The sequence below is a fragment of the Hippoglossus stenolepis genome, chromosome 19, assembly GCF_022539355.2.
Source record: "Hippoglossus stenolepis isolate QCI-W04-F060 chromosome 19, HSTE1.2, whole genome shotgun sequence".
NCBI lineage: Eukaryota > Metazoa > Chordata > Actinopteri > Pleuronectiformes > Pleuronectidae > Hippoglossus > Hippoglossus stenolepis.
The window spans coordinates 14815573-14839384 of NC_061501.1; the positions used below are offsets into that span (position 1 = coordinate 14815573).

The following is a 23812-nucleotide window of genomic DNA, read 5'->3' on the forward strand; positions in this document are numbered from 1 at the left end:
GCATGTTTGAAGACAGCTTTGGACCAATCCAGGCTGAATGTAGTATATTTCCCAAAATGTGAAACCATCCCTTTAAATCTAAAAACTTCAGTAGCACATGGAAATGTATTCTTCAGTCTCCAGATGTCAAACAATATGGTCAGAGCTGTTTTTTGCTTCCTTTCTTCGCCAAATCAGAATCCCAACTTTCAGGTTTCAGTCATGAAGTTGGACAGGAAATGTTCCACACAGAAAACTAAATGGTGAATATTTCCAGAAACACAGGAAGTACAGTCCAGCGCTCTAGAGCACAAAAAACCCTTTGATTCACGTCCACCTGCACATTGTTTCTTTCAACGACACTTACACACTATTCTGGAAACTGAAACCGACACAAACAGACTCCCACGCACAGAAACCTTTGGGCCTTTTCCACACGTTCTGTTCCTGAGCCGGCCTTCAGAGAAACTCGCTGCATCACCCTGCAGCAAAATTAACCATAAAACACACATGCGAAGAAACTGGAATTGCAACGGGGGCCTCAGAGGGAAGCATTACTTTGGCAGAAGACTTCAAACGTTGTGAAAACGAGCTGTGCTGTACCCAGAGTGAAGTCTCTCCAGCTCTTGTGTGGGTGGTTCCCTGAAACTGAGCGTCGACTCAGTCCAGGATGTCTTGTAAAGTCTAACTTCTCCATATGCACAAAGTCAGAAAGAGTAATAAATAGTTATGATGAAGTGAGTGAATTGTAAACTCCACGCTTTATTGGGCAAGCATCTTAAACCTCAATGCACGACTACTACTGTACATGTACTGATGTTAGAAAAGATGGGGATAAACTTTTAATGCCTCTCAGGCTACAAAGACTCAGCAGCCCAGGATCTGGTTGCTGCTGGTTGTACCTGCAGCCTGCAAGACGCAACTCGGGACTGAAAAAGAAAACTCTTCTGCACATATTTAATGAAAGTTCGTATCTGGGATATTTCAGCTGTATTTCTGGATAGTGGGAAGAAGTGGAAAGTCTTCTAACTTATTTTTATTAACATGTTTTTATTTTTTATCTATATTGTATGTAAAGCACTTTAAGCTGCATTTCTTGTATGAAAGGTGCTGTACAAATAAAGTTTATTACAGAAGACACTCAACCAGGGTCATCCACTTTCCTCTCAACCACACCACTGAACGGTAGAGGATGCTTTGCTTCTATGACACCGTTTGTGTGCGTATTTACAATGACTCTTGAGAGGATGAGAGGTAAACCACACGGGTCATGTCCTCTCCTCCAGTCACTTTCCTTCCAGACTTTGAAGAAATCAATGAGATTTAAATCGTCCACAGCCCAAACGTCAATCAAGACAACGGGCTGCAGGGAGAAGAAAGGTCACTGAACATGTCTTGCATCAAAACAAAAAAACCCCACAGAGGACGTTTGTGTGGGTCAGCGATGGAGCACGGAGAGAAGCACACGTGTTAAGTGCATAGAGAAAACTCTGGGTCACTACATAACCATCTGGAGCTGGGAGTGTGTTTAGGCTGAGCCGTGGTTCCCTTGAAACAGCAGCGCTCCAGTGCCAGTAAAAACCCAATTTCAGTGAAATCGCGTGGAGTTCAGTCAGTGCTCATCTGGGATCAATTAGGCCTGCATGAAAACACGCAGCACGGAACAAGTAGGACCGAGTCGAGCTCGGGGACTGAGGGGACATCATTGTTAATGTACTCAAGACACACAGATAACCCCTTGAACATGTTAACTCCGTGCCTTTTTCCCCAAATTGAAAGGAAGGGGACGAGAAAACAAAACCTCGGTCACATATGGGAATGTTTAGCACAATTATGGCACGAACATTCAGAGTTCAATTCCCCGAAAGACAACCCTGGAAAAAAAGGAGAAAAAAGCCAACCAGGAAGTTCAGTTCCACAAAGACTGAAGACCTTCCCCGGGCCGGTGTGAGCTTTGGGGGTGTTGGTAAAATAAACGGAGACAAGCTTGTGAGGTGGAGACAGAGGGGGTGGAAACGTAAAGGTTCTTTTGAATCCATATTACAAACGAACCTCTGGTGGCACAGAGTCATGTAAATAGTTTCAGATCGTTTCTGCCTCCACCTCGATACAAAGATGGGATTGTGTTGAAAAGTACATTTAATAAGACACTCTCTTGAAGAATCCCAGCTACTATGAACAGTTTTCATTGGACCTGTACTTTCCACTTTTCCAGAGCAAATAGTCCCTAAAAAAGCTGTTGACAGTGACGTCATGAGAAAAGAGGATTTCTTCAAACTTTGGAACAAACAACTTCCATTCACCTCCTTTGTATTAAAGCCGCAGCACAAATTAAAAAAAACTAATGTCTCAAAATCAGGATCAATGAAACAAAAAAACTACTGTATTTGCACGGCAAGTAAATATGCTGGGGTGTTAATGTGAGACGATCGATGACACTCATATGTTGTAACGGTAAATATGAAGATAGAAAGACTAGAAACAGGGAAACACGTAGTTTCTTTATCTGTATCGACCAGTGACTCCATTTCTGATATAAAGTGTAAATAATGACGACGTAACATCACCTGAGAACATTGATCTCATGCTTCACAGACAAAGACTCACTGTACTCACTGTTTCTCTCCTGGCAGCATGAAGAAGAAGAAACCAAATCATATGAAATTTGTTAGATCTCTGTAACTGATTCACGTGGACATTATTTACAATACAATCTGCATCACTGGGATGTTTAATGCTTATCGGCCATTGTTTTTGTGACGAGTGGAGAAGGGTCTTTAGAGATCTCACAGTCTTACCTTTATATCCCAGCGCAGCGACAGCGATGGTGAGGAGGGTACACAGCACATAGAGCAGAGCGATGGAGGTCTTCAGCGCCCATTCATTCTTACACTTGGTGCACTGGGTGCCCTCCTGGATGCCTGTGTGAAAACAATGAAAAAGGACACATGATTCAACACATTTCGCTGTTTTTATTTTTAAAGGTCTCAAAAGGTGGGCAGATGTGTGGGCAGAGTCCCACATCTGGACAAATAGCCGTGGAGCCTCCATTGAAGAGTCCAGCGGTTCCCTCGGGGACCCTGCTGGTGAAGGGGCAGGGGACAAGTAAACAACCCCCCCACCACTGACTTGTTTACACTCAGCGACGTGCTCTGTTTTCCTGAACTCAGTCTTCACTCAACAAGCCGCCACAGAGATTCCTCTCCCGGCGAGTGTTGCACCAGAGCGACTTAAACTTTTGTGCCACAGAAAGAGCAGCGTCTCTCTACGTCTGCACTTTTCTCATTATTCTTGCCGTGTCAGGAATATGGCGTCAAACTCAAAAGGCCTGACGGGGACACTGGTGGAATATTTCTTTCCGACGTGATCTTTCATGACAGATGAGTGGCGAGATCCCCGGCGTTGACAGTCACACAGCTGTGTTTCATTCCCAATTCAGGAAGTGTGCGTGCGTGGAAAGGTCGTATAAGTGTGTGTGTGTGGGGGGGTGTTCTGGTTTTCATTAAACTGGAAGGAAATTCACTCCACATTCCTTAATATAAAGGAATAGTAATAACATAAAGAGTTAATACCTGACTACCACAGATCCAGATTTAGATGAACGCCACCAGAGAGATTTCGCCACACATGCAGCTCCGAATGCGCTTTAGATGATGAGGTAATTCTTCAAACTAATTAAAAAACGCAGTGTTCCCTGGCTCCTCGTTGGGGGTTTAAAAGCCAAAGTTAACAACTCGACTTGTCCTTGGTGATGTGAATACATTGGTGATGATTAGTAAAAAGTTAAACACCAAGTGCAGCTGGAAGGGAGGTCTCTCAGCTCCCTGGCAAACTGAGAGAACACGAGATTTACCGTAAAGAGCACGGGAGGTCCTGCAAAAAAAATAATAACCGCATTTGGAAATAAAAAATATATTGATGTCTGATTAGTGAGCCACAGAGTCACAGGAAAGCCAAACTAATGTCAGAAACAGCATCACCGCTACAGTGCCAATTATCACCAAGCATGACTTTCACATTAAAGTGTGGACACTTGACCCAAACCTGGTCCCATCGTGACCCAACGGGACCCGAAGGACCCAACGTGCCGGGTTTGGACAACATTTTTAAAACAATACTAGGGTTCAAGTCGGGTTCAGTCATGTTTGCTGGATTTTTTACACTGCATGTGTCTATGATGTGTTAGCAAACAGTTGCCTTCTTCAACATTAGCCTTTATTTGAACTGGTGTAACTTGTGACCTGAAAACTCCAGTTGTCTCGATTTAGCCAACTAAATGTTTCACAGTTTGTTGTTTGCTGATGATTAGGGAGCATGCAGGGATTTTATCAGAGCTTTTTGTTGCGGTTGGATAAAAAGCACTTATGAGAGCCACGACAATCTGAATAAATGACCCCTTTCATATTACATATAGTTATTTGACCCATACTTGCAGAAACTGATCATTGCAGCTTTAAACTGGGCTTTAATGCGTTCCACAGTTTCAGCTCTTTGCCAACACAAATGACACCACTGCCAAATAACAGACCTACTTTACTGCTTCTGCCTAAAGCTGCAGTGAAAAATCTGTAAATAAATCTTATCTCGACATCCATGAATTCCGTCGAACTGTTTGAAACTATGACATCTGCGCGTAAACCAAGATCAAGTTTTCGTGACTTCTGTTGATTTCTTGCCAAATTCTCCACATCTTGAAAGCACAAGAGTTCATTATGTGGGAGGAAAAGTTTGAAAAGGAGTGAAGACAGAGAGTGGACAGGCACGATATGAGTCAAAGAAATGAGCGAAATGCAATCGCAATGTTGTTGTAGCTGTTTTCTGTTCGACCACACACACCTGAGAGTGACCTCAGCTTTTAGAGCCCCAAAACATGGCTGATGATTACGTCCAAATCACGTAAAGCGTCTCTGTGGGCTCCTTAAAATGTATTAACAAGTGTTCATGCCTGAAAGACATTTGTCTTTGAAAGAGCACTTCCAGCCCTGGCTGTGGAACAAGTTGCACAGAGCGGTTACCACAGCTGTGTTTGAGATACCAGGAGTTACCGAAGTCTTCCCTCACCACCGGTTTAACTGTAAGCATAGAAGTGCACGTTGGGAATACGGCCACGACGAATATTGCATTGACTCATTCATAACTACTGACATGTTTGGAGTGTCAGCTCAGGCTTCCACAATAGAGGAAGCATATCAGTTCATCAGTTCACAGTAATCACAGAGCTGTTGCCCAAAGTTACTGTTCCAACCCAAACACTCTGACAGTGTTTACAAATCTGCTGCGCTGAAATGATACCAAAACACTTCGTAAGGGTATAAACTATTACACAGGGAAAACGGCTTTTCCATCTCACTGCACACTTGAGTGATGCTCCTCGGATGCTCCGTGGATAAGTGGAGAGTTTCGGGGTTGGCTGTCAAATATGGAAGACACCTGGCATAACACAACACACATGGCTGACAACACAACAACAACAAGGGGAGATTTGGGTTTCGCAGCTCAGAGCGGACTTCAGATGGAGCAGCTGTAATCCTTTCAAGCCCCGAGTGTCGACACAGCAGTGGACGGGCCAGCGCTCGATCAGGGGTCGCGACCTGATTGCTGCTCATTTCCCAGCGGGTTACTTCCTGGTTGAGCAAGACAAATAAGGAAAGGATACAAATGCTGCATTGAACTGCCGAGGGGGAGGCTTTAGGATAACGTTGGTGTTTTTATTTAAATTTGTGGAAACCATCTGTTTCCTCTTTCACATTCTTGTACCTCATTTAAATCTACAAGTACATCGTCAGCATGGGTGACGATATTGGGTTAGGGCTGCACCTGAGTAGTTAGACAGCAAGTTGACGCAATACAGCAAACAAGCCAGATATGTGCAATAACCTTTTATTACTAAAACCACTTACTGGGATATATAACTTTTGTTAAGAACAGCTGTGTCTCAATTCAGGGGGCCGCTAACTCCGGAGGCTGCATTTAAAGACTGATTGCATCACAGCGGCAGAACTGGTTTGGCCCTTTTGGAAGGCTCCCTCCAAACGGGGTCGACAAACGCATCCTTCCACCCACAAGAAATGAAGGCTCCAACGGGTGGATCCTTCCCGGCCAAACCAATCCCAGGATTCATTGGATTCCCGCTTCTGTGGCAATCTGTTATCAGACTCCAACTGAACCAAACAGCTAATGTAACACATGTTAATAAAACACGATTGCGTCCACTAAAAGGATGCAGCACCCGAATTGAGTCACAGCTTGCATTGCAAAATTCCTGTCCTCTTATCCGTGTTGCTTTTGTTGGTAGAGGAGAAAGTTATTTCAAGCTAGATTTGATACAGTTCGGGTTTCAAAAAACAAATGCTAAAAACCTAAATCTAACATAGCGTGAATTGCAAGTACGTAAGTATTTAATGAAGACGAATAGCATCTAATAGGTTTTGATCCCCAGTAACATACGGCTGGAAAACCAAACATCATCATTTGGTATAACTCAGAGACATCTGGGACCTGACATACAGCAACCTCCTGTTGAGATGACGAATGGCCAGACAGTCGGGACAAATGTCGTCTTTCGCACATTCTCAAATATCTGCCACACTAACGGAGCCCAGATGCACAAATCCTAACACATGGATAAGATATCTTGAGGTTTGTGGCACATGAAGTTTGACTACGATTGGGGCTGGAGATATGGTGAAAAAATAATATCTGGGGGACAAAATTCTCAATAGATTTTTAAAAAATCTGCAAGATGAGAACTTGTGGAAAAACATAAGTGAACACCAACCTCCTTGTTCACGGTTTAACATCAGACAGACTTGGTTTCCTTTAACTTGGCGGCTTATCAATAAATTTGGACACTGATTCGTCATCTTTCCCGTTCGCCTGCGCAGTCAGACGCAATTGGATCTTACCGACCGCAACCACAAAAACAACCATCTTCCAGGGCGCTCAGACCGCAGGCTGACAACAACACTTTTTCGCCGCTCATGGCAAAACAAAAACTATGCCGCTGACACAAAGGCTCTTTCCAAAACAAGAGCAACGCACCCAGGAGAATGGATTCCCCTTTGTCATCGTGTATTTTGGCGCGACAAAGACAACCATTGTTCCTCCGAGATCTGTAATATTTAAATTATAGCCAGACAGCATCAATTTTGGGGGATGATTAAGTGTCTCCAAATCTGTGCGTTTCCTGAGCCTCGTTACCTGAAACAAAAGATCAACATGACCGCTACGTTTGCCCCCGAAAACCCAAAATAACCTAGATGAGGCCACAGGAAAGCGCAGCAGTTACATGGGGCCTCGCTCATTATAACATCATGTTTATTTACTGTAAATAGCAGAGACGATGCTATAGTAACGGATGAGAACACAAAGCTGTGAGCTGAGGTCACACAAGCTGCGATTTGGTTCCTCGCTTTGCCGAACACACACTCAAACCTTTTCCGGGAACCAGAGAGCAGATCTAGTCCAGGAGGGCAATCAGGGAATTATACCTGGCACCAACGACAGGGAGAGGAGTTCAAGACGAACTGCAGGGGTGGACGACGTCAGTAAACACTTAAATGGTAAAATCACAAAGGGAATATTCTCAGTTACTGCAGTTAAAGGTTTTGTACTGTGATTTGTCACTGGTGAGAAGGAATGGGAAGTTTCTGTCTCCAGGATTCACAACTTCTGATTAGAAAGGAAAACACTCAATGTTTTAAGAGGAGAAAAAGTAAAGGGAGAGCAAAACTGAAGGTAGAAAGACAGGATGTAAGAAAGAAGAATGAGAGGAAAGATAAAAGAAAGAGGGAAAAGTAATGTTAGAATTTAGAAAAGAAGATATCAAATAGAAGTGAAGTGATGTTGACAACAACAATATTTGACTCCAGATAATAATAGTTGCCAAGATGTCGTAGTTTTTCATAGTTCCGAAAAGACTAGCTAATAAAATGTAAAATCTGAAAAAAGAAAGTGCATCAAAGTGTTTGACCACTTGGGGCAGCACATCAACCAACAGTCCATGTCCTTTATGCCAGTGACAGCTGGTTGTTTCTCATTGTTTTTCCTCATCTTCAGTGCCATCTGTCCCTCATTACTCAAAACAAAGAGGTTTTACAAGATCCCTGATACACAACGTGATCTAAGCCAAGATGTTTCTCAGTCAGGAGGGAGACGAAGGCCCGGCAGTGAATGACTCATGCACCGCTCAGCTTTCCTCAGTGGCATGGTGAGGTGGCCTGCACTGTTTCATGTGCAGCAGCGAGCGCACCGGGCCATGACTTCCACTGTTTGTGGACATAAATCAGTGACTTCCAGTTACTTATTGCAGCAGCTTTAAATATAAAGTGAAATAACTCCTGAGGAGCTATATGGTATGTTCATTGCATTAAAGGAGGGGGTTTAATTTATTGGTGATTCCCTTCTAAACTTTGTAGATTTGTAGCTGAAAAGAAGGTGAGGGAGGATTCTGAATTTCTGAGTTGAGTGTCTTGGAAACACCAAAGAAGAAATAGTCAAAGAAATGAAAGTAACATCGCTAACAGCTCTTCTAACGGTACCTCTGGGTCCATGTTTTCCCCTGAAGAAACACGAGAAGCTCTCCTACATAGTGGAGGTCCAATGACTGACTGTTTAACAGCTTGGACAATATTTCCCGTCCGACAACAAACCCCCTGCGCTCGCTTTGAGCCCCTACCTGCCAATGACGCAATGAGAGGAAGTGCAGAATTAGGGCCAAAAGGGTTCTGAGTTCACGGGATGGCTCTGGGGCCCTGCAGGAAACCGACACCGTCCTCCTTGCTCCATGTGTGGCCTGATTCAGGCTCCATTTCTTTTATTACCTGTGATGGAAACCATGCGCCTCATCACAAGAGACAGGCGGGCGTGATGCTCGTGGCTGCGTGTGAATGAAGGAGGAGTGAAGACAGGGTTTACGCGTCCAAACGGATTTGGAAATAAAGACACAAATGTTCAAAAATAGAGGGGAATGATTTAAAGATCTCAGAGGAGAGAGGATGTGAAGTGATGGATGAACTCTCCAAACTACCAACGCCTGTCGTATTCGTCCGCAGCGAGCCAAGAACCTCTCAGGGACTGTGACTCGGGCCAGATCATCCACGTAAAAAATGGAAAAGAGAAAAAAGCGGTCCCTATACGAGAGGATATCATTGACTGTGCTTTGTATCACATCCAACAAAAGACATTGTCAAATCATGAGGCAACTGGGATTACAGTATCCAGCAGCTCCCCGAGGCCCCAGCTGTCTGCCACCTCACTGTGGGGGAGAGACCCACATAAAGATCTAATGCGTCTGTCAGGTCTCTGATCTAAAGACAGGTTTATAGAGTTACATCAGGCACATATTAAAAAAGAAAATGGTTCTATTTTGGCTTTAGGCTCTTTCCGATATTGTCCCGAACAGGCATTAAGCTTTTTGAGTCCCAACCCGACCCAAAGGTGATTCAGTTTGTGTAACCTTCTCCCTGACATGCATGGTTATTGCTCGTTATAACTTCTCAAACGCCCCCTGGTGGATGGACGCAGAACTCAAAAATCCTGCCTCCTCCATGTTACACCCGGGGCCACACGGGATGCGTGACGTCTCAGCTGATAGTAAAGACAGAGAAATAAACATAGATGCTTTTCAGATGAGCTGTGGTCAGACGGGCACTCAGGCAGCGGCGGCCTCCAAAGAGTCTCCGGCCCCGCAGCCTCCCAACAGCCCAGAGGCCCCCACTCGACTCTGCTCAGACTCAGCGCTCGCTGCCGTTACACAAACAGGTCGTCTTTCCCAAAAAACTACAGTGCATCAACAATGGAGTGGAGAGCGAGAAAGGACTTACTCAGCTCAGGGATTTGGGGCCTCATGGAGTGACTTGGGTTTTAGTTACAAAGCAAAACATCAGAGCCTGAGCACCCACAATGCTGCTGCTCTCTAGTGTGTGTGTGTGTGTGTGTGTGTGTGTGTGTGTGTGTGTGTGTGTGTGTGTGTGTGTGTGTGTGTGTGTGTGTGTGTGTGTGTGTGTGTGTGTGTGTGTGTGTCCCACAGGTTGATGACCATCACATTAACATCCTGAATTCGATAGCCTGCCTCCGCTCAACCACACCATCAGCACAAGTGAGTTCAAAGTGAGAACACAGGACAAGAAAAACAAAAGTAAAAAGTCTCTTTACAACTCAGCTTCCATTCAATCGTAAAAGACGATCACAAAGAGAAGCACTTAAAAAATACGTCTACACAGCTTATTCTCCTTCCAGGATAAAAATGCACTCGAAGGAAAAACGTGCAGGAAGACTCTGGGGCTTTCCCACAGAGTCTCAGCTGCAAAGACCTGGATCTGAGTTTCTGAAACCTCATCTGATCGATGTCGACTCCCCCGGGCTCAGATTTCCCGCCGGCTGCGTCAGGTGCCAGTCAAAATGTGAAAACCACTACAAAGACCCTCCGAGTCGACTGAGCGCTGGCGAGCACTTCATAGAAAAACAAACAGAGTAAAATGTCACCAATTGGAGAAAACCAGAGATAAAATAAATAACGTGACATTTTCCCCTCTGATGAGCAGCTGGGATAATAAACCACAAGATGGTGTTTGAGGAATGAACTTTTCAGACTCTGCCAGGAGCTTTTTATTGGTGCTTTTGGATATTGTCATGGGAAATAAGAAGATGTTGCACCGCACATGTATTCCTCCAGTTTTCAACATCTACTTTGGTCTGGGACTTTTCACAAATACTTGAACTCTTTGTTGGACCTCAAACACTGAATGTTAAAATGATCTTTGATGACGAAGACACATTTAAAATCCAGCTGCAACCACCACAGCAGTATGTGTAAGCCAATTCTAAATATGCATAATACTCACAAACTGTATATAAAGATGGACGACATGTCAGCTCCTGCAAAGTGAAGCCAAATCATCTCAATCCCATCTCCTCCGTGTTCGTGGATGGGACATGGAGAAAGCCAAAAAGTCAAAGTAGACATTAAATAGATACTTTCTCAAAGATAGTTTCTCTGGGGCCTGATGGGCTCGGGTTCAGGTATCCACATTCTGTTCTGGACCAATCGTGTCACCTTTAATGTGACCTCATTACCATCAAGACTCAATATCAGACCTGTGATAGAGTCAGAGACTGATGCTCATCAGCAGAATAAAACTCTATACATTCCGCCATAAAAGCATAAAACATCTCCACATGCAACCTCACAGGAACCATGAGGATCCAGTTAAATCAGTGCAGTCATACATTTAAACATGAACACACATTACAAATCCCCGGGCAAACAGGAAAGTGTGAAAGTCTGTTTTGATAAAACTAAATCTAAAAGTAAAAAGGAAAGAAAATGTCATTTCTCGTTTATTCCTCAGTTGCTGAAGTGTTGGGACTGAATTTTAAGGCTGTCGCACTTCATGTCCGACTGAAACAGCGTCTGAAATGTAAATGTAGTGAGCTACGCTTCCTGTCCTGCCGAGGCTTTGCCAGATAAAACCTTGAAGCCGTAAAACAGCCGTGCAGATTATGGGGATACTTAACAGGAAGCTGGTGGGGAAAACCTCTGTGGGAGCGTTCTTTTAAAACGAGCGTGGCCCACATCAGCCAAACTCATCACCATGTTGGCCACATCCACCACTAACGCTGCCATGTGGACACAGGACTGGTCTTCACATCTCGTGCTCTTTGAAAACCCCGGAGACGGAGGCATGTTTCCCCTCCGACACAAGCACTCAGGATCTTTCTGTCCAAGCTCATGGTTTTACCGCTGGTGTCGCTTGTGGGCAACGTTGGTATAACATTATGGTCACGATGGCGGGAGCCGCTCTGTGATTTCGGGCTTGCTTGTAATAAAGACGCTCTATCATTTAACAGTGGCTGTGAGACGGTGGAGGGCTGTAACATATGAATAGGACTGCGGCGTGCGTGTTGACAGGTGGTTAAACAACCCTAAAGAAGTTTCAAATGAATTAAGTTACACATCATGCAATTTACAATTTATTCTGTAAATTCAATGTGTATGTTACGGTGATAGAATCTATTCAGTGAGTATGTTTTAAAACAATTTCACAGGAAAATGTTTAAACCCGGTTATATAAAGGTGAACTCACACACAGCATCAGTGCGGTGCAGAAGGAAAATTATGCACAAAGTGGAAAACTTCGCAAATGGAAACAAAGAAATCATAATCACTCGTGCGCCTTGCTCAGCACAATAATTCATATTTAATAGTGACGGCAAACCACATGCAGAATGTTGGGTTACAAAATTATTCACTCTTCCCCCCAAAATGCTAAGAAACCTCCAAAGTCAACAAGAGAGAATCCAACATGGAGCAGGTTGGAAGACCAATGCTCTCCGAGGTGGCAACAATGGAAATGCCTGCTGTTGCCTGCAGCATCATGGGTGTTGGAGTTCCTTCTGGGTGGCCCGCCGCATCTGCGGTCGGATGCGAGGGCGTGGCACGTCGGCCAGAATGACAACAAACCATCCCGGTCAGGAAGAGGAGGACGTTTTTTCTGCCAGATCCTGTTCAGACAGACACACTCCAGACGCGAGGGTGGCAACGCTCTGCTGCCTCAGAGCAGCCGTGGCAAATACACTGAAGGTGCCAATCAACAGCAACCACCACAGACGACTTGAAATTACTGCACACAACTGTTTGTTCTGATTCAAAGGAGGAGCTGGATATAAAACTCCTCTCTTAAGAACTACAGACATGACATGACAAGGACCTTTAGGTTGCATCATGTAACGGATGGGACATGGATTCAACTAAAAAGTCCAAATTCATGCTAAATAAAAACAGGGTTTAATGTCATTATCACAACTAAAGGATCAATTATGCTGCCTTCATGTATGAAAAGAGATTTGCCCATTTCAAATAATGAAACCGTCACTGCACATACTTCCATTTTTCATGAAACTCTTTCAACAGTTCAGACATCTTCAGACAATATGTCCCTGTATAAAAACTTGTTTTCATGGTTCGATCCAATTTTCCATTCTCAAGTGATAAAATCTGTCTCAAGAATAGTGTCGTTCAATCCATATACAACACAAAGATACCAGTCATCCATTACAGCGTCTCCTTGTTCTCCTAATGACCCCCCCACTCATGAGGAGAAACACACACGTACAATAGATTATCCCTTTATCAATATTTAAAAGGACCATGTGCATGCGCGGTAAACATTGTGCAAGGTGCGAGAAAATGAATGTCTGCCGTTCGAGCTACACATGGAAAATGTGATAGTCATTAAGCATCTGACAGCGTTCTGGAGCCCGACACTATTCCTCCACACTTCAACTCCCTTCTGCAAACCAGGAAGCTGTAGGTTGATCTTGGCAAACCACACAGTCGTTTTTTTTTATCTCTCCCTCCCTTTCATTAACATCTTGGACTGTGACGAACAGATTTACTGGCTTTTATAACGTCGAGTAAAAGAGGAGGAATTAAGAAATCCCCAAATTCATTGTTTAAGTGCGCCTGTGAGTTCCGCTGCCGGATGGTGCCGGAGACATTTTTAGTGTTTGTGCACACAGGAGACTCACATCTCTGAAAGTTTGTATTGCAAAAGTGCGACGCTGTGTGTTATTCCAAGGGCTGAACACACACATGCACACGCTGGAGGGAGCACAAAAGCATGAACAAAGAGCTGCAGCTCGCCAAAAAAAAAAAAACGGGAGACGCTGAAAGAACGCAGGTGTCCTGGAGCGTCTTCTGTCCACTCGGCTATTCTTTTATTTAATTATTAAACCAATGAGTCAGACCCCCACGCTTGAAAGTCCCCCCCGAAAGGCTCTTAAATGGAGGTGAGGCTGAACCCTCCCCTGACATCTGCATGTGGGTCACGTCAAGGACACCGAGGTTATTACGGTGTACGAGAGCTCGGAGGGAGAGACGGGGGGGGGGTTTGCTGCTTTTCTTCACTCTTTTAAAAGGTGAGTCAGAACAATCACTGACACTCTTGACGATCACAGGCCTGATTTAAAATAGCAGCTAACTACCAGCACATGTGTTCTGGCAGAAACATCGCCGATCGACAGCTGCTCCTTCCAGTTACGTTACCGTCGTTTTGTATTCTGCCAAGCAAAAGCGTAATGGAGCGGGGGATCCTGCGTGATGTTGAATCTCTTTATTGTGCTGGAGTTCTTCTACCTGCTGCTCAGTGGTGAAAGATGATTATACTTCCAACACGTCAGAGTAGATTAACTTGAGCCCTGAGAGCTGCTCAGCCTGGGAAAGGAGTTGTGTAAACTCCTTTGTGGCTCTGGAGTTGTTATGTTGGGTTTAAAAAGGATAACAATTGCTTAAGTGACGTAATTTGTGTACTGCCAGAAAAATCTCTGCAACAAATTGGGGGGTCTTTGCGTTTATAAGATTAACGAGTGAGAAGGAGTTTACTGCCACATTCACGTCATAGCGAGAGCTGCTGTAATCGCAGTTTTCCGACTTGTTAATAGTGTTCACGTCAACAAGTTCGATTTACAACGAGGATTCAGAACTTTCTAAAAACGCTGATACATCCAACATGATACAGACGTGCTAAAAGACTCAACATCAGCCAGATATAGTTCTATACTGTCAACGCACCATATTTTTAAGCCTTACAACACCAACACAAGTTGTTCTGTGATGTGAAAACACTCGCAAGTCTCATCCCTATGGACACAAGAGCATTAACCAAATTTCCCTCGGGATCAATAAAGTATCCATCCATCCATCCACTCCGATTAATTAAGTATGAAGTGGAGTAAAAGCGCCTCAAACTTGTACTTGAGTACCGTGTGTGTGTGAAAGTTGGATTTCCATCAACGCTGCTCTCGCCCTGTGATGGAAAGTCGAGGAAAAGGAAAAATTACATGTGAATTAAATTCCTGTGTGATCTGCTGCCATTTCCCGTGTTGGCTGCGTTTCCTTACGCTCGCACAGATCGTTCGGATTCCAGGTTGAAAGCATTGAATTATATCAGCGATAAGGCGCCAGTCTGAGAGTCTGCGAGTCTGCAAGTCTGCGAGTGAGAGGAATGAAGCTCGGTGAAAAACTGCAGCACTAAACTAATGATTTTTCTGACTGTGTATATGCGAGTGTGTGCGCTCTTATGTCACGAGGTGTGTAGTTTGTGCTTCGGATAAACACTCCCAGCTGGATCTCGTACTGGTGCAACTCCCTCCTCTCATTTATCTACGACCACCACACACACACGCACACATCCTTATCTCCTCACAAAGAACTCCTGTCATGCTCCTCCAAACCCATCCATCAACTTCCTGCTTGTCTCTTACGACCGGCTGCGTCTCCTCCACCTTCTCCCACTTCCTTCTCACTCCCTTCCCACCTCCTGGCATAAAATACGGTCTCACCCGGTGCCCCCTGCTCTTCCCGCTCGCTCAGCAGCTCGGTGTTATCTCAGTCTCCTCCCGTCTGCCCTTTGCCGTGCGATTCTCCCCCAAAAACAGATATGAGCAAATCCCTCGGTTCTGCTCTGCACATCGTCTTTTTGTTTACACCCCCGAGGCCTCAACAGCCTGCTTCGGATTCCCTCGGTGAACTCTCCTCTGAGAACATAAGACGTTTCTGTACACCACTGACCTTTATTTTAAATCACATTAAACTCCATTGTTTCTTTGGGAAGTAAAATTTGTACTTCTGGCCTGTATTTGCTCGCTCTCGACCACAGAAAGCACACACACTTAATTCTCCTCTTTCTCTTTTTGGTGCAACATTATTATTTCTCATGTTCCATCCTGAGTGATTTGAGTTTTTCAGTGTCCCTGTGGCTTTCAAAAATACTACTTTAGACAAATGAACACAATAATCTAACCTGACAATTGGATTTAACGTAATATGAGAGTTAAGAGAGATGACTGAACCTCCTGGAGTTTAAGGTCTTGTTGGACAGCCGGAGATGGACAGGCGGATGGGTGTGGGACTCTGGGGGTGAAGAGGGAGCTCAGCCTCATGTGAAGCTTTCCCGGCGCATCTCCCTTCTGATCCTCACCAACTGTCGTGAGCTTTGGGCACCTTCCATCTGGGAGGACACGCCGGGGTAGACCCAGAACCTGCTGGAGGATTAATCTCATCAGGCCTGGGAACGCCTCGGCATCCCTCAGGAGGAGCTGGAAACCGTTGCTTGAGAGAGGGATGTCTGGAAAACTCAACTTCAACCGCAAACCAACCTCGGATAAGTGGAGGAAAATGGATGGATGGATGACATGAGGGCTTTAAGAAGCCAAACTTAAAATGCTTAAAATGAAATTGGTGCTAACAGTGCAAGAAGAAGTGCAGCTGATATTTTCGTTCTCTTCATCAGATCCAAACAGAGTAAAAGCAAATATAGCAAATCACAAATAATCAAGACCATGAGGCATGAGATCTTTTGATGTGATGAGAAAACTATATTTTCCCACTAATATAAATGCTTGAAAGTTAATTTCTATCATTAAAATTGCTTTTAATCCCATTGCCACCTCTCCACATCTTTAACACTTGCAGGCTGGAAAACCCGGCGATATCAAAGCTCCTCTTTAAACACGAGCCAAATTTGAGTTCCCGACTTTTTACCAGACGAGCGCCTGAAAGTTAAAAAAAAAGAAAAACCCTGTTTTACTGCAGCCGTGTCTCGTTTTAACAGATGACTCCAGTAAGTGATTCACCATCTCCGTCTGCTCTCCACAACAGGTGGTTGACCTGCCGCATGCTCAGGTCAGGTTTACATTGAAGTGTGTCTGTGTCTGGAGAGTCTACAGGTGCTCATTTAACAAGAGGTCACTGCGTAGCACCAAAATTCAAACCTGCCACGCCTGAGCTTTAGCCACGCGGGGGCAGCAGAAACAGACAACAAACAGTTTAAGTACAATTATGGCGAAGCTGTTGTCAAATAGTTTTCCAGAAGGTAAGGAGTAACATTAGCATTTGTTTAGAATCATGTATGTGTCCACAGGATGATGTAAGTTAGGTTCTCCTTTTGGCTCATTGTTGGTCTCTATCAACTCCAGATGAAGCTCTTTGTCACTTCACCACCTTATAGTCGTGTGTCTGCTGTTTAGAGCCGGGTGAAATGATGTAGCCGATTTCAAGCAACAGGCGACACAAATCCTCTCGCAAACACTTGAATGAACCAAATTTTGCTCAGCTACGACTGTTTATAAACAAACCAGACCTTCATCAAATGAGATACTCGAGAAAAAACTACGATTTTAGGGGCAGTTGTTGCAGCAGTTCCTCAAAATGTCGGAGATCCTGAAATACGTTGTGAAGCAGCTGTGAGTTACAGTTTAAGCTCATGAGCCAACTCACCAGTTTTGGAAATCTCATCTTTTCCCAAAGGTGAGATTTCTTTTTTGATCCTTATACTTTATTTGCATTGCCATTAAGGGAGAGCTGCAGAGTCATTTTATGAAAAATAAAAATATTATAGCAGCTTTGATGGCTAACTGTGAATACGAATTAGATATGTAAACTGATGGACTATGAGATTCAGACCAGAGAAAATGCAACAAAGAAAGAAAACCAGGAAAGAAAAGTCAAAGAGACGTCTGTGCGCCCACAAACATAATAGACATGTTTTCAAAGACATGCTGTGAAGTCTCAGGGCCAAAGGAAATCTCCTGACAGTGGTATGGCAGACAGGGAGGAAATCTGTGTGCATTTTACAAATGTATTAAATGAACAAAAATGACCACGCCATTTTTGAGAAAGAACCGAGAGGGAGAACTCGAGAAGGCCACAACACAAGACTGAAGAAAAGACCGAAAAACCCACAACAAAGCCCATAAAACTCCTCATCAGACACACAAACACACCACAGTCTCACATGACAGTGTGTGTTTCACGTGTCAGTGCCTGACAAACACTGGATAGTCATGTTAACCAGGATGGATGAGGTGCTGGGTGAGGTGTCAGTATGACCAAAGCTTAAGGTGCCTGTGAAGTTTGTGAAACCGGGGGGAATTTTCTTCTGCCAAACCCACCGGACTGAACCGAGCCCAGGCTGTGCTGACACAGCTGGTCACACACACACACACACACACACACACACACACACACACACACACACACACACACACACACACACACACACACACACACACACACACACACACACACACACACACACACACACACACACACACACACACACACACACACACACCGTGCTTGGCTCCGGGAGTGTTCCAGGTCTTGCTGGAGAAACCATAACAAATGCAGGAAATAGATTAGTGCACTCTGGGTTCCACACTGGCCACAAACCTCCCGAGCCCCGGCCTCTCGAAGCCCACATGTGTGGGAACAGCAGACACAGCAGCGGAGGGAGCGAGACCCCCACCCAGAGATCAGTGTGGATCCCAGGAGGACCTGCTGCACAGAGCAATCACATCTACTTCATTTCTTTACTGACCCGGAATCTTACCTGGAGACCAACATGCAACATTTCATTTAGTTTACGTTTTCCCTCCTTCACAGCAGGGGTGAGGAACCTTTTCCTATCAAGGGCCATTTCAAATGTCATAACTTCCTTCCAGGGCCGCACTAAATTATTTAACACATATATCACACTAATCTCTCTAATGCAAAACTGCTGCTCTATGTTGAGGCATCTGATGTCAGATGGTAGTGATGGTGATGCTGCTCTCAGTTGGTTTTAGCGAAAACAAGTTGCTCAAACAAATCCACACCAGTGATACATGGCAAATAAAGTAATTCTCTCCTCGAATCAGAGTCGGCAGTGATTCCACTCACAAAAATGACTCGTTGGATTTTATTTACAGCCTAAATTTCTCGTATGGACGTTCATTCCTTCACTGGTTAGCAATTTATATATTTGTTTGGTGAAGTCGAACGTTTATAAAAAGTTTATTTTTTCTATTTTAGTGACATTTCGTCCAAACTTGTTTTCATTAAACTCATGTGACTGCAGTGTGCTGACATTTCTCTATTGTTTATTAATCTTTGTACGCACTCTATCCCACGGAGGTTCGGTCGAGGAACAAACAACGACCCTCGCCAACTCTACTTTTGTTTTCTTTAGCAAAAGCTTTGACTCGAACTTTATATTTACAAGGATTTTGTGACTCGTGGGTTCATGGTTTGACTCGAGTCGAGGGCGTCGGCTGATTGCTGGTGAGCGATTATTAAACCGGCTCTGGAAGAGTTCAGCCAAAGCTCAGGTAGGTTTTGTTTTTATTCTGATGGCCTTCTAATGTCAACCCCCCACAGAAAAATAAATATGTTTAATACTTGAGCACTGTGGAAGCGATTCCGGCTCGGCTTCGACTTGGCAGGGAGGGAGATGGGATTACCATATGAATTCACTCAGTGCCCGTACTACAGTGTGTGTGTGTGTGTGTGTGTGTGTGTGTGTGTGGTGTTTCATTTCCCCTTGTATACAAGTGAGTGGAAAAAGTGTGTGTGTGTATCTATGTAAATATACATGCCTTCTGAATGACGTCTGTGTAATATACAGAATTAGAAACATTTCAATCTGTTTAAAATGTGTGTGTGTGTGTGTGTGTCGAGGCAGAACCGGGTGTTGTGTGTGTGTGTGTGTGTGTGTGTGTGTGTGTGTGTGTGTGTGTGTGTGTGTGTGTGTGTGTGTGTGTGTTCCCCTTGGGCTTTTGTGACCTTCAGAAAACGGACTCGTAACTTGTACGTCAGCAAATGTACAAACATCCCCAAAAGTGCTTTAAAAAGATATTTCAACTCATGGCTGCTACGTGTTGCTCGTATGTGTGTGTTGATATTTCAGTACACATTGTACTTTTTAATTCAAACCTTACTCTTCACAGAACGGCTGCAGGCGAGGGCGAGTTACAGCCCAAATAAACTTAATGAACAACGTGTCGGATTTTATTACAACTGAATTAAAGCATTTTACATCAGAGACCAGTGCATCTAATGCTGGAATTCAGGGAACTTAAGGAACGTTTTGTTTTTGTAGAGTTGAGATTTTTGTTCAATGTTCTTAGAAAAGCATTTTTTGTCTCCTGATGAAATCTTTAGAGAGAAAAGTGAAAGCACACAAACTAACAGTCTCCTGATCCACAGCTCTGAAAGTTTGCATTTGTTTTAGCCTCTTGAATCACATATTATTATTATCATGATTATTCTATCTAATAATTCCAGAAATCTCTGTCTGTCGTTCTGTGACTGGCATATATCGTGAACCGTTCATCCTGTCGCCTTCTCACTTGGCACGTGTATTATTAAGGGGCCAATGAAGTCCAGTGTCGAATTTGAATAACAGGCGACCAGGGTCTGTAGCAGCGGAGGCTGGGGTTCATCATCATAAGTGACGTTGTCGATCATGACAACAGCATGTTCATGAAAAGAGTGGGTTCATGACATCAGTCACTACAAGAGATTCTTGAGTTTGGGTTCTGGGGACTGAGTCTTAACTTGCTGCAGCTCAGTTGTTTTTTACAGTTTCAGAAAGAAATCTGCAAGCAGCATCAACACAGGCCAAGCAAACAGCCCATTTCAAACAAGCATGTTTACAACAGACATTACACGTGTCCAAATCAGTCTTGAAACTTACTGAACCCCCTCATACAGGAGTTCAAGCTCCTGATCACCCCCCCTGGTCTCAGTGGGACAGTTTAAAGTCCTGTTGAGGAAGCTGGGATGTGAGGAGGCAGAGGACCACACCAGCATCCTATTGATCTGTCAGAGGTAAGAATTTTTTTAAATCAGTTTAGGGAACTGATATTGATGAGTGTGTGCAATTTGGTGCAGATTCAAATAAAAATCTGGATCTAGTGAATGTAAATGTGGTTTCATGAGGGGACTGTTGGGCCGTGGCGGAGGTGTGAGCTCTCCGAGTGCCATTCTAGTCATCAGGTTATTCCCCTAGAAAGCCTCTTCTAGGGGAACAAACCTCTGCAAAGCAAAGTAAATGAAATGTAAATGTGATTGTTCTAAGATAAATAAAAGAGCACTGGTTCTGTCTGTGTAATTTCTCATGTTCACTTTGTAAAACAAGCAGGATTAAGTGTTCTCTGTTCCTCTGTGTTAAGTCGCCCTCCTTTGAGCTCAGCGGTGACTTTATAAACTAGACACAGATTTGCACTATTTGTCCTCGGGGGGGGAGAGGCACTGGATTAAAGGAAAAATATTCAGAGAGGAAATAACTGTTTGTTTCCCCCCTGATGACTGAGATTACAGCTCTAATAGTGGAAGAATGAAGGTTTTGCGATGGTTTGCATGAACGCTGCTCTGTTGCACAACGAAGCCTCTGGGGTGGGGGGTCGAGGCAGAACCGTGGAGCCGACCCCTCCAAACAGCTGCCGTGTCCCTGCGAGCAGCAACAACACTCAGAGTTCAGCCGCCCTCCCTTCCAACTCCTCCGAATGTCAAGAGTTCATTTGAATAAAGTTAAAAGTGAAACTGGATTTCGGCTCCCCTCCCCACAGCTCTCTAATGTAATCCATGAGCGGGACTCGCACACGCTCGCAGAGAAACACAAACAGGATGCCTCGACTTAGGCCACTGGGATGAAAGAGATTGTGTTTTTACACAGTTTGAAGTCGTCTCCGCTGGTGTCGGGTCAAACAGCGCCGTCCACTGCCTGTGTGTGTGTGTGTGTGTGTGTGTGTGTGTGAGTCATACTGCAGCAACACCCTGAATAAAGAGACACACGGGCTCCTGATCAACGTTGAATCAACAGAGCAGCGATGGAGCAAGAGCTCTGTCTCCAAGGAGAATAATAATGATGTGTTTGTGTGAGACAGCGTTTGACTTTTGCGGTCACTTTTTTCTTGGACTTTTCTCCATAAAAGCACGAGGCACTAAGATGACCAAGAACACACACGGCCGAACAAAACGAAAGAGCAGCAAACTGATTTCAACACCTTCCATGCAAAAAGCTACTGGCGATGGAGAGATAGCGCATCATTAAAAAGAAAGATATAATAATACACACTGCACAAGATGAGGAGAAGAACAGAGGGGCCAATACTAGAAAATGCTAAATTTAAAAAGGTTCAGTTCAAGCTAATTATAAAAATACATTTTGCACTACAGACCAGGGAAGCAGGGTATTGGTTTCGTTTGTGTGTATTTGTACAAGATAACTCAAAGTTGCATGAACGGACTTTCACCAAATGTGCTGATAATATTACTTTGGAGGGAAATCTCCAGATTATTAACTTTTGAAGCTGATCACTCAAAGGTCGAGCTCGACAGCAAAATACACTCGGAAAATCCCTTTTTACAAGATATCCAGGTTCATACAGCACATGCAGGGTGTGCATCGCCAACAGTGACATCTACGCATGGACACTTTTTCTGGAGAGACTTGTTTCTGATGTATTTAATATTTTGAGCATAGGAAACATAATTTAATGACCAGTGAAAGAGCAAAGTGGAGAAACAAAGCGTTATTGTTGCATCCAGAAAACAAGAGAGAAGCCAAACACAGATGCACACGAGGACAGATCAAACAAAGTCTTAAATATGACTTACAGAGAAGGTAAAGACGTTTCCAGGTGAATCAGATGAAGGCGTCCAAAAGAAACCCAAAAGAAAAGGCAAGGTAAGGAAACTAAACACAAGGAAACAGCTGGAACTGAAAAGACAAACTGTTATCAGTGAAGGAAACACAGGTGTGATGCACTAGGAAGCAGTTGATTGAGGAAGTGGGAAACAAGAGGAAGTGGGAAACAAGAGGAAGTTAACCATGAGAAGCAGGCGAGACAGGAAGTGAGAGTCAAAATAAAACAGGAAATAAGACGTAAAGGATAACAAAAGGTAACTTAAGAATCTTAGATACACAAGGAAGGAAACGTTACAGAAGAAGAAGTCCAATACTAGAAATAACAAAAGTCAACAAATGGTGATAACAAAATTCACTAAACTGAAGCTGAATTGTGACACATTACTATTATTGTCTGTGTCTCACATATGAAGAACGCAGCAGGAGATTTTCCAGGTCAGACGTGGCGTCGGCCCTTTTATCACCAAAAGCTCTCGAATCTCGTTGTCATTCCAATTTGGCATCTTCTGCATCTTTCACGTTCTTACAGTGGCTCACTTGGATATTCTCTGGAGTTTTTACCAGGAGGTCGGCAAGAAAACCTCCAGAGAATATCTGCAGCAACTGACTCGTGCGTTCTCACAGGAAAATATCAGTTCAGTGCATATCTGAAAGCAGCTTGAAGAGAATACCAAGACAAAACGTGGGAATGGGAAAATAGAGTCCAAACCATCCCCATGAATAGACATCACATGCTGTAAATGATAAATACTGTCTGTTTGTTTTCGAACTGACCCTTTAAGCTTTTTAATCCTTATCATTCCACTCTCGTTTGGTTCACTAACAAGGTACAAGTCTGCTGGGAAAACTCACAAAAAACTCCAGATGGCCTGAGTTCCCTCCAGCTTCACGCATGAGTACGCAAACCAAAATGCATGTGAACTCTTGTTTGCATGTGTCGCTCCACAACAATCAGATACGCGGCGAGTCGAGCGCAATTTGGAGTTGGAGGAATTCCACGTTTTTTTGGGGGGGTTGGGTCCCTGTGTGAGTCAGCACGTTTTTAGTGGCTCAGTGTAAGTGGATGAAAGGGAGACGAGGGGCTGTGAATCTTCTTGATCTGCTGAGCTCTGTCAGCGGTCGACGGGCCTGTGGTGAGCTGGACCTCACAGGCTGTCGGCCGCGTTTACGCTCAATGCGGCCGACAGCGACGGAGCCAAACACGAGGACAGGTGAGGTCTGACGTGAAGGGGACGTCGCTTGAGGTTTTTGACTTGAACACAGAGGTAACTCCAGGTAACAAGAGAAAAAGAGTTGAGCCCACACACTTAGGACCTTTAATTTACCAAAGCAGTAAAAGTTTTATTATTTGAGCTCCACGT

General features: G+C 44.1%; 1 protein-coding gene across 2 annotated transcripts in view; it reads right to left on the reverse strand.

The window, feature by feature from the left end:
- The window catches only part of LOC118098315 (collectin-12), a 31562-nt gene that overhangs the window by 6038 nt on the left and 1712 nt on the right, over positions 1-23812 (reverse strand). Inside the window, exons 3-4 of one of the 2 annotated variants that reach the window (XM_035141987.2) lie at positions 2778-2900; positions 2596-2605 (exon numbers count right to left, since the gene is read on the reverse strand). In XM_035141987.2, the coding sequence (XP_034997878.1) occupies positions 2596-2605; positions 2778-2828 (61 nt within the window). In that variant the 5' untranslated portion in view covers positions 2829-2900. The remainder of the gene's footprint in view (positions 1-2595; positions 2606-2777; positions 2901-23812) is intronic. The other variant, XM_035141986.2, reaches the window with a different exon arrangement.